Source organism: Nyctibius grandis, chromosome 7 (genome assembly GCF_013368605.1).
Source record: "Nyctibius grandis isolate bNycGra1 chromosome 7, bNycGra1.pri, whole genome shotgun sequence".
NCBI lineage: Eukaryota > Metazoa > Chordata > Aves > Nyctibiiformes > Nyctibiidae > Nyctibius > Nyctibius grandis.
The window spans coordinates 49,079,795-49,092,169 of NC_090664.1; the positions used below are offsets into that span (position 1 = coordinate 49,079,795).

The following is a 12,375-nucleotide window of genomic DNA, read 5'->3' on the forward strand; positions in this document are numbered from 1 at the left end:
TATTTGCTTTGAGTTACTAAGTGAAACTGTAATGATTTCGGACACAGTTCATAAATTAGTAGGTTAATAGCTAGGCTAATGATTTTAATATATATGTATTTTAGCTGAACTTTTGTTGCACATTCTTCTAAACTTGAATGTTATCTTAGTTTTTTCTCCTGCATGAATTTATAAAAGAAACAGAATGTATAGTGCTAGGTAACAGAGAGGAAAACTTGAACATACATATTTATATATAAAAACTTTCATGTAAAAGTCATTGTAATAACACTACACCAAAATAATCACAGGTGGACAGTGACTTATTTTTGTGTGTTCACATAAGAACATGTTCTGAGCAGCCTTAGACTGAGATTTGTGTAATGATTTGAATCCATCTACTTACACAGCACATTTGAAAGAGAATCTCACATTTGTGAGATTTGCATTTGAAAAGAATGAATCAGATCTAAAAATATCTTGGAGATTCTTTCCCCTCCCAAGGGTCTGGAGTCATTTACGGTAGCCATTAACATCTAACAAGATTTCAGGTGAAGTGTTTCCTCAATAAACTTGAGTAACATCTTTATTTAAGAAAAGGAGAAAGAGGGAGTAAAAGCAGAGTGGAACCATGACGTGTCAAAGAGCTTTTATTGTTGTTAAAGACTTCGTGCATAATTACATTGATTCTAGATTGCTTATTATTATTTTCATTAATGAAAAAAAAATGACGTTTGGGATGCAGTCCACCTAAATCTTGCCTAAACAGGGACTTTATTTTCTAAAACTTGTCTAAATCCCAGACATAGTTTGAATACTTCCTAGGCCTATCTAATCTTGTACCTGACTTCTTTAATTATCTCCTCCTTAGGCTGAAAATTTGATAAATATTAATTTTTACTTCTGCATGCTCAGACCTGTCTAAATCTCCTATTTGGACTTTTTTTTTAATTCTGAGTTTAAGTAAAAAGACAATGAACTCCACCTCAATACAGTGGAAAAATCTGAAGAATACAGCCCTTTTTTTAGTACCCCACTGGATAAAGCATTCATCTGAGGAGTGAGGTTGCCAAGTTCTGGGTTCTGCTGAGACTGATGATGCTTTAGCTGCATCCGAAGAGACTGTCTATACCAATAAATCTGATGTTGACTGCAAACGGTGATGAAGTTTATAACATGTATGAAATAGGGACTGAACCAGAAATCCCCCTTCCCCGGCTGATTCTAGCAACCAGATACATCCTCTTCCATCTGGTGCTAGAGAGGATTTTTCTTTAGGTGGTTTCTTACAGGAAGATATTAGCAGGATAGCCATATCTGGAACTTTTATCAATATTCATTTGAGGGTTTTGTGGTGTTTTACTGCGCATGGCATAAAAGCAGAAATTCTCTTCAATTGTATGATATTTAGCTATTAGATAATTACAGATAATTGCATGGGCAGGTTCTATGAACTAAAGTGTTACTGTAACATATAAAATCTACAAGTTGGGTAACAATTATGTTTGGAGTTATATCATTATTTCAAGTTTAATTACCATGACATTGGCAGTGCATGTAATTAATGAGTAATCACTGGAATTTGCCTTCATAGTTGCACTTCCCCCTTGTTGTAAAGTTCTTTGTCACAACATTTAAGTATAAAGATAACATAAATTGACCTCCACATGTGTTACACTAAAACTTAAAATACTTATTTCCACTGCAGCACTAGCTCCTTAATGTTATAAAAGTGTAGTTTCATGGAGAAAACAGAGAAGGGACAGTGTGCTGGGAATGGGGAAGAAGTGAAGCAACCTACCAATAGATACCAGCTAGTGAGATGACTCTTTTCTGTAGCTGTCCAAAGTAACCCTTTTTTAATCTATTAATGCTAGTTTGTAACTAGCTAAAATTCTGCTAAGAGTAAAGTCTTTTAAAATCTCCTCACATCATCTACTATCTTCCTTACATTGTAAGGAAAGTTTGATTAACAACACTTCATACAAAAGAGAAGAATCTGTAGTTCACTCTTGGGTTCCAATTGAACAAAGCTTCTTTTTTCTTTTTTTTTTTTTTAATATTGTTTATATAAGACACATTTTTGCTAAACTTTCAAGTTATTGAATAGTGGTTTTGCTTCTTTGTTTGTTTTTTGTTTTCATTATTTATCAGGTTTTACGTGGAGAGATGATTATACACAGCATGTTATTGGTCAGGAACTCTCAACCATTCACAAAATCCACAGCAGACGCCCTGATATATTTGCATCTGAAGGATCTGATGGAGGAAGGTAAGTCTTCAGTGGTCTTTTTGCCTGGTAGGTTTTTGGGAGGTGTCCTGGTTTGGCCTAAACCAGGCCAATTTTCCTTTCAGTGATTTTTACTTTCAGCTAAGTCTCTTCTAAGTAACTGCACTTTCGGAGACTAACTGCATGTTTTGCAGACAGTGTCTACTTCTAGGACTGATAACGCTCGAAGATTGTAGTTATCGCTGAGGCACCGGTAGGGATGTTATGCAGAAAGGCTCTTGCTGTACTTATTCTTAGAGAAAACAAGGTCACTCCTAAATTCCTCACAAGGGAGAAGCGGACAGGGCAGGTGACCCAAAATTGTCCAGCGAAGGTATTCCATCCCATACACGTCATTCTCAGTATAAAAACGGGGGGATCACGAGGGTCTCGGCCTGCTGTTTTGGGGGCCTCTGCTGTTTTTTGGGGGCCTTTGCCTGCTTGTGCTGCTTCTGCTGCTTCGGGCTGCTTCTGCAGCTTGAGCCTTTGGCCAGTGTCCAAGGAGGACTCTGTCCGTTTTCCTGCTGCCCCCGATCCCGATCCGTGCATTCCTGAATCCAGTTCGCGACCGTCGCTGGGCCCAGCCTGGGCCTTCCCGGAGCCTGCCCTGCAGTGCTGGTGGTGACATGGCCGACATCGGGGGAGCTCGATCTTGGTTTTGTATATGTTTGTATATATTTGATTATTCCAATATTATTATTATATTCTTTTTCATTATTATAGTTAAAACTGTTTTAACTTTCCAACCTGTAAGTCTCTCTCCCTTTTCCCTTTCCCTTTTCCTTCGGATGCGGGGGGGAGGGTTAACAGAGAGCATCTGCCACAGGTTTAATAGCCGGCCCAGCTTTAAACTGTGACAGGAGGGTTTGCAAATGATATGAAATAGATTAGCACTGAAGCTGAATTAAATGCATCACCAAAACCATTATCTATATGGTAAAGGCAAATGAGTTATACAGCAGCACTGAAAACAGCAGACAGAAATGAATGAAAACCCTCAACCCTGTTCTTCTGATTATCACCAAGTTAAGAAAATATGAATTCTATTGTTAATTGGGGTGTCAGAATTCAAAACATCAGGTCTTTTATCCAGTTTATACAGTGTCTAGTGTCAGTTCAGCCAGCTCTACTTATGACTGGCTTAAACAGGCAGACTTAGTAGCTCATCCACAGGAGTTGTGTTATTCTGGAATAAGAGAACAAAAAGAAACAAAAAGAAGTATTGAATGATATTCTGAGCAACTAATTATTTTTTCAAACTCATATTCTTCCAAAACACAACTCTAATTGATTCAAAGTCCATAGATTCTCAGCTTTAGTCACAAAATTTGTCCAGGAAGGAGAGAGTCCTGCAAATTCCAATGACAGAAAACAATATTGGGACATTTCTATCTATTCTTTGCATTATAGAAGCCATTTTCCTCATGGCTTGGAAGATATCGAGGGGTGACTTAGCAGTTCTTGGTGGCAAGAGACTTGGCATCTATAATTGTGTAGAGTGATATAGATGTAGGACCTGCAATTATATCATCTTCATGTACAGATACAGATATACTCTTTTACCTAGTCTATTCTGTCCTATGGGCTTCTAACTGCAATCCAACTACACAAATCCCAGAAGGAAACTTTGAAATGCACAAAAGTTTAGGAACATTAGAAATGGTAGATTTTGCTTTCTCCCATATGATTTTAAGAAATGCAATCTCAAATTAGTGAAATTGAAAGAAAGTGCTTTTTGTTAGAAAACTTTCTTCATAGTGGGACAAAGCTTGAGCTTCTAGCCTTGATGGGCAAGATATTGAATGTTGGACTGTAGATCTCCATATACTGCAGTATGTGGTTTACGTATACTGCAAAACCGTTTCTTTTCTTCATTGCTCTTTTATGAAAATAAAAATGCTGTGTAATTGATACTGCCTGGTGGCTTCAGCTGCATTTGCCTCAGTTTGTTTTGTTTTAATTCATAGAATTTGACCCTGTATTTCAGATATTTGCTGATTCAAAAGCATTCCTTAAAATCACAGCACCATGTATTTCAGGAGTGCAGTAAGGTAGAAAAGAAACTTCTAAAGAAGATGCTGATCTATAGATTATCATAAAGGTGATAACAACACGTGGCTGAATCCATAAACATGTTTTCAGTGCTTAGATATGCAAAATGCCGTTACTGTGTGGCTTACTTTCTGTACATGGTATCAGAAAAGATTTTTAATATCTTCTGGGGGATTTTTTTTTTTAAGAATGAGTGTATCTAAAACTTTTATTCATGAGAGTAAGATAAAATAGGCTAGATTTCCACGAGATCAAGACTATATTCTGCAGTGTTCCAGAGTCATAGTTATATAAAAATAAAATGTATAAGAAGATATAAAAAGTAATTTAATTTTTAGACTGAGAACAGATGATCACTTTTAGGAGTTCCTGTTGTGATCAGGTTTGAGCTGTTTTGCATTTTTAACTAGAACTATATGTTAAAAAAAACACTTTAGGAACATCAGAATTTCAAATGTGTTCCACTTATAGTAGTTCCTATTGTGGATAGATTTTCTAAAGTTACCAAGCTGTGCTTCTGAAAGCATTGTCTTATGTGCCAACAGTTTAAAGCATTAATTGATTTTTCTGGTTCTCCATTTGCAATCCATTCTGTAGGTCAGAGAACAGTATGAACTTTTTCTCTGATGTCTTGTAGATTCTGATAAAGTTTGCTATATGCTTAGTGTGCTCAGTGTGCTTGCTAAAATATTTTCAAATAATATTAAATAATTAAAAAAGCAAATTAGTGTAGGTATCTAATTATCAAAGAAACATTATGGCAGGAAGACCTTTTATTAAGGGTAACGTGTGCAATAAGACAATATGAAGTCATACTAATGAGTCATTAATCCCTACAGAGCTAGTGAGAGCAAGAAAATAGATTCAGACACTTGAAAGGTAAATTGACTTAGGCTAAATTAGTGTGTATGAAATCTGATGGAACAGAAGACATGGATTTCATCTTAAAAAAATGCTGAAACTGAGAGCTTGATTTCAAGATGAAAGGTCTTTCTTTGGTGGCTAACTGGAGTGTACGTGGTATTTCCTGGGCCCTTATTAAATTTCAAAAAAAAAACCAACTCTTGAAAGAAGATGCAAGATGAAGGAAAAAAGTCCATTCTGCACAGAGGGAATAAATGTCAGTTGTGTTCATCGGTGCAATTAGGCAAAACCACAAATGTTTCCAGCAAACTCCAATGTATGAAATGGGGTATAGCATTATTTCTATAACAAAACCATCATTAAGTCAGTAATAAGATTCTCACAGCATTTAAAAAGGAGAAACTATCTTCTAAAAAGTGTGGTATCTATTCAGTGAGAACATTCTACAAAAGCATATCTGAGGTGCAGTGATTTAGATATTTCCACAACAAAGCTTCTAAAGCACTGGGTTTTGTAGGAAATATGTAATTATTTCTGTGGATAAATAATTATATATGTTATTGTCTTTATACCCTGAAGTTCACTGTATGCAAAGTCCCTTTTCAGAACAAAATAAAACTCAGAATACTTCCAAATATGTGCATAACACAAACTCAGCTGACAGTCATTTCTCCTACTCACCAGGTGCTTTTATATATTTATCTTTCATCCATTTTCCAATATCACTTTGTCAAATTTAAACAGAGATGTTTTAATTCAGTTGCAATAATAGCTTATTTAATGCATTTTACTCTCTGTGTTAACAAGGTGAACAACAGTGATATATTGGTGAACTACAAAAATTTTAGAAAATCTTTCAGATGTATTTGTAGGATTTTATTAAAGTTGTCATCAAATGAAATGTAATGCTTTGCTAGACTTTTACATTTTAATTGTTTAAAAGTGTATATCATAAAATATTACATCTAATATGGAATTTAAAACACAATTTGAGCACGATTACTGTCTCCATAAGAAAAATGAGAAATGTTAGACCCCACATTTTGCTTCTACCACCAATGTGAGTGATTATATAGTGTAAATAATGGCTTGAAAAGCTAACCTAAATACTGTCTTTTATATGCACATTCAGTTCCCATTAGCTCCAGTGAAAATGCTCGGGGCAGAATTTGGTCTGATATTTCCATTCTCCTTTTCTTTTCAAAGTTGGTGAGGAAAGGAGAAGTGTTGGAATTAATTGATGAATGAAAGATGAGTGTTTGAAAGTGGGATACCTTCTACGATGAGAGCCTCTTTGGATTAGTTCATCTCCACTGAAGCAGAAAGCATATTGCCCAGCTCTTTCTAAAACTGCAGAACAGTTTTAGGCTGGCTTTAAGTTGCAAAGGAGGTGGAAATATGGTCTAGGCAATCCTGCTCCAGCAGGGGGATTGGACTAGATGATCTTTCGAGGTCCCTTCCAATCCCTAACATTCTGTGATTCTGTGATTCTCTGATAATGTTACCTGCATGTCCACGGTCCATCATAAGGCAGAATTTAGAGCTCTAGAATAAGAAAAATGCAGACAGCATGAGAAGGAAGCAAGACTTAATGGTGAATTATATTAATATTGCTATAGTGCTCTGTGCAGTAAAGCTTTGTTTTCCTAGAGTTTGTGTGCCTGGTGGGTAGCTGGTTGTTTTACACTGGTGAGAGGTGGAGAGTTTTTCTGGTACTTCAAAGTGAGCAACCCTGTGAGCGCTATCGGTTGCAATGCCAGCACAGCAGATTAGATTATTAATTACATTTATTGGCATTAAATAAGTTGGGACATGCATTTGATACAACAGTGAGCAAGGAAGGAAGTCTGTTACTTTGTGCATAATGTCATCAAACCCAAGATTTGGAAAATGAGATAATGGGACTCTCTCAAGCTGTGCCCCCAAATAAGCACCACGGCGTGGGCTGGTAGAATAAAATTCTGCTTACAGCGGCACAGAGGTGTTGAAAGTCAATTGATGCCTCATCTCCCTGAGCTCGAAAGCTCTTCCACCTGGAATTGTTCTTCACTGAAGTGTGTGGGCATGTGGGTAGAAAATGGTGACACCAAAAAGGTGATTTCCCTCAAAACAGTGTCACTCACAGGGAAGGAAGCAGACTGGGAACACTTCCTCTGCTTTCTTACATGAAGAATGAAATAGTTACTGGTGTTGACATTAAAATTGTTGTCATCATTGCCATATTGTTGAGGTAGATGAGGAGAAACAGTAATAATTCAGATTCATTGCACACAGCAATCTGAATCCCATATAAACATCTCTACACATCACATTTTTAGCTTTTCTTTCAAACATCACCAAGATCTGTCTAAACCAATCAGGAAACACTGTTATTCTGTGAATCCCAGGCACATGAGAAGATCAGAAGAGATACTTTTTCCATCTCATTATTCCCTTTTGAAGCCTTTTGCTGGAGCTGACTTGCTCAGTTATTTCTGCACATCCAGTTGTCTCACTGTATTTTGTAAATTGGTGCAGGACCAAATTGATGTTGAATCTCATCATCATCCAGCAATTTTTAAAAATCTTAGAACCATCTCATATTTCTTTGGGGTGCAATTTAATCTGCATATTTTCTTTTTACAAGCATTTTCTTTTCTTACAAATATGGCTTTGCCTTGATGTAAGCATTTTATTTGATTTACTGTTGGATCATTAACTTTGATTCATGCAATAAATTGTTAATAGTGCAAGATTTTTTTGGCTGCTTTTGCTGAAACATTGGATTTTCTATACTTTTGTGATTGCTAAGCTTTCTGTTATGTGTGGAACTAACTTCAGTGGTTTGCAGTATAAAACAGTGCCTTTTTAGTTGGGCGCTTTGTAAGTTGTACAGACTGGTAACTTTCTTTTCCTTGTTTTGCTGTGCAGGACTTTGGGACAGAATGCAGATAATGAAAGAAATTATGATCTGGAAAATGATGTGAACTTGGCCAAGTCTCTTCAGCAATATCTTAAATATATTGGTATTCTCTCCCAGTCTGCAGCTACAAACTTGTATCCAAGGAAGACGAACGACAAAGCTTCTGTCAAGGTAGTATTTTTAATGTGATTCCTACATGCTGTTATTTTGGCTTCCTTCTGCTCTGAATTCTCCTTATTTTTCAATTTCCCCTTCTGTCCTGAGACCATACATTGTTTCTTACTGCCTCCTCCAATTGATTATTATAACTGCACTAACCAAGTTGTCTCCAAAAGTGCTGGGTCAACTTCAGCATTGTAAACAATAGAGCTCTTCTAATCTGGAGCATTTTACCTTAATTAGGGATGGATTGTATGTGAGGAAGGAGGAAGAGTGGGATAAAGGTGGTAACATCTTCACTGGCTGATCTTAAACCCTTCTTACAGCATCTGAACTGCTCCTCGCCAAAAAGCTGATTCAACTACCCTGTGAATTCTTGCTGGTGTTTATGGTGCTTAAAGTACAATTAATACAATCTTAGAGCTGATTTTGAGAATGCATTTGATGAATTGTGCCTCAACATTATTTAAAAATATTTCCACAGCTGCATCGTGGATGCGTATGTAAAATTTGACCGTCACAGGAGCATTTTGTCTGTGTCCTACACATTAAATTTTCCAAATACCACCCAAATTCTGATACCTTAACTGAAAGAGGGTAGATTTAGATTAGATATTAGGAAGAAATTCTTTACCGTGAGGGTGGTGAGACACTGGCACAGGTTGCCCGGAGAAGGTGTGGATGCCCCCTCCCTGGCAGTGTTCAAGGCCAGCTTGGATGAGGCTTTGAGCAACCTGGTCTAGTGGAAGGTGACCCTGCCCATGGCAGGGGGGTCGGAACTAGATGATCTTTAAGGTCACTTCCAACCCAAACCATTCTGTGATTCTATGAAATTCAGTGCATGAGCTTTAGCCCTTTCTATAAACATGATCATGGGAAAAGTGAAAAACAGTAGTCAGGAACCAACAACAATACCAGTTGTATCAACTATTTAGTCATGGTATAACTGAAATGTTATTATTCATGTCAGCAGCCACGAGTTTCCAATTTTACTGATCGGCATTTATAACAGTTATGATTTATGGCGTTATGTCATTAGGTGTTATCTGGGGTGTGAGAAACTTGCAGGCGGTGGCAAGGCAGCTTTGGGGATGGATGAGTGACCACCTTCATGGTACTTTTCCTCCACTCTCTACTCATGGGTGCTGACTGCAGTGAGGGTGCTCTGCTTTGAATCACTGGCTTTCAGAGACAAGAAAACTTGCTCACGAAGTATTTCAGTGGGTCTGGTGCTGCCATGCAAGTTCATAAATAATCCATATGGCTGAGACCTTCTGTGGGGAAGCCTGCTGTGATAACACCACCCACCAAGCTTATCGAGTGTTGCCATGGAGATGGATACTCTGAAACCTGGGGGAGTGGGATATAGGAGAAAATCTGGAAATGAAGCACGTATAGGAGCAAACTGTACACTTCTATTTACTAAGGAGCATTTTAAAACAAGACATTGAGTCAGATGTGTTACCTATAACTTAAAAGCAGAAGGAAAAAAAAGGAAAATTATCTTAAAAATTAGTAAACCATCACGAATCTTAAATGATCCTGGAGACATTTCCCTATCCTCTGCAAATCAAATGCAACTGCTATTTTTTAAATAGGAAGAAGAGGGACACTGTGTTTGTACCTTGATTCATTGGGTCATTAATGGAATAACATTTAAACAAAAGAGAAACGAGGATTTTTGCTACTCCAGGAAGCAGAAAAAAGTAAAATTTAACGATTTGAAAAGGGTAGGAAGGAAAGTAACTGCAGGAGCTGCATTTTATATGGTCATACCACTTGAAATTGAAAACGGCTATCTCATGCACTTTAATTGTATGCTTCAACAAAATCTTGGTACCTTATTTTTGTGTTTCATATATGAATAAATTATGAACCTACATTGAATAATTGTAGTAAGATCTTATCTTTTTAACTTACTTGCACTTTTCTGACTAAGAGTAAGGGTAAGACAGAGGTACTTTAGCCTACTTAAAATTAGAATTGCAGCTTTTGGGCCTTTGCCCTTCTTAAAAATAATTTTCTTTCAAGTATATATTTACCTCTGTCACTTCATTCTTGCTGTCGGGGAGTGGGAGATGTAACACTGCTCTCGTTGCTTTGATACCTTACCTGCTATGAAGTATAGCTGAATCTTGCAAAAATTTAGCGCTTCTAGGCAGACTTCCTGAGCGAATACTGATTTATTCCAAAACTTTCATCAGAGGACTCTGACCACGAGTAAAAGAAAGGAAGAAAAAAGACAAAGAGGACTTAAAATATTTGTTACACTCCAAAAGTGTTATTTAGTATCTTAACTTAAATATTTTTAATCAAACTGTTTTACAAAATTTTCGTCTTTAGTTTTCCTACTATCTTCCACGTGTATTATCAGAATGAAACTACAGAGCTTCAACATTACCAAGTAGAGAGCACACATACAGTTATGCATAAAGCTGTAAAATAAGACACAGCAAAACCTAAACCAGGTAACTTTTCCTAGTTCCCTTGTTCAAACAACTGTCAGCTTGAGGCTTGATACAATGGTGACAGAAATAACACTGTTAAATTGTGTGATGGACCAAAATTTCTGTAATGTCTACCATTTATTGCAAGAGCGTCTTTGAGTGATTTTTGAAGCACTTGAAGTTGATCACTAACTTAGAATTTTTTCTCAGTATTTAGACAGTATCTACTGCAGGCTATAATCTAGCCAGTTGATTATGACTCTGCCAGTGGATAAATAGTAGTAAATCAGAAGATGTGGTGGGTCTGTTTCCTGAGAATTACAGTTGTAAAGAACATTTCACTTTAGTTCAGCTGAAAAGAGTTGTTCAGAAAATGGGCACTTGGTGGCATTTGTTACTTAAGCATTAGCTAGTGGTTTTTTGGTTGTGTTTTATTTTCCCCTGCTTGGGCTTAATAAAGGTTTTACTGGGCTTAATAAAGGTTTTACCATTCACAAAATGCTGCATTAACAGTATTTGTGATTCCTTTCTACCAAACCTGGACTTAGTATGGAAAATAACATATAGCCAGGCACATGCACATAATGGGAAAGCTTGGTTTGTCTTCTCTACTGTGGCAAGAAATGCAGAGGCTTCAAATCACATGTGAATTCCCCTGATCTTCTCCCCTCCAGTTAGAGCAAACCCCTCTCTTCCAGAAAAAAAAAAACAAAACCAACACAAAACACTGAAAAAAACACTACACTGTTAACATTCATACAGAAACTGAGCAGCAGAGTTTTGTTGGGTTTGAAGGGACAGCACATATCTGATCTTACTAAAGCTAGTCAGCTGTAAAAGGTTGCTTTGCTTTGCTTGCTTTGCTGCTGATGGCAGCCCAGCCGGTGAGCTCTGGGTGTGTTTGCATAGCAGAGGCATGTGGGAAGCCTTGAGGAAATCTTTAAATAAAGGAGGTGGGAAAAGAAAAAAATAGCTATGTCCACAGCACTGTTACAACAAAGGAAAAAAGAGAGGCAGCAAAAATGATCAGTATGGAAACAAATACTCCTGTTGTCTGGTTTTCACCAGCCATTAGCCAAGGCAGTGAGGAATGAACTTACATTATAGGTTTTTTAAAAATCCACATGCCTGCAGTGGAATAGTCATGTGAGATTTCAATTATACTGCTTTCATCTGACAAAGAATAGTTTTTTAGTCATCATGGAAAGAGAAAAGATTTGAAATGTGACCCAAATGTACTTAAAAATCTCAAAATAAGGAAGAAAATAAAAACAACTCACCTGGAACTACTTTTTTTCCTTGAACTAGCTATCATTTTTACCTGGAACTTCTTACTTTTTTCTTGACCTAGCTATCATTTTTACATATTCTCTTGCCCTCTTGTAGCCTGACTTGTGAATTTTTTAATGCCTCAGCCTGGCAAAATTGCACTGCTTTATTAACGTAACACAGAATCACACAATCACAGAATGTTAGGGATTGGAAGGGACCTCGAAAGATCATCTAGTCCAATCCCCCTGCCGGGGCAGGATTGCCTAGACCATATCACACAGGAACGCGTCCAGGCGGGTTTTGAATGTCTCCAGAGAAGGAGACTCCACAACCTCTCTGGGCAGCCTGTTCCAGTGTTCGGTCACCCTCACCGTAAAGAAGTTTTTCCTCATATTTATGCGGAACCTCCTGTGTTCCAGCTTGCACCCATT

General features: G+C 37.2%; 1 protein-coding gene across 1 annotated transcript in view; it reads left to right on the plus strand.

Annotated features, from left to right (window-relative positions):
* Positions 1–12,375, plus strand: part of PTPRN2 (protein tyrosine phosphatase receptor type N2) — a 698,861-nt gene that overhangs the window by 243,087 nt on the left and 443,399 nt on the right. The window contains exons 4-5 of the mRNA XM_068404529.1: positions 2,134–2,251; positions 8,075–8,237. Of these exons, the coding sequence (XP_068260630.1) occupies positions 2,134–2,251; positions 8,075–8,237 (281 nt within the window). The remainder of the gene's footprint in view (positions 1–2,133; positions 2,252–8,074; positions 8,238–12,375) is intronic.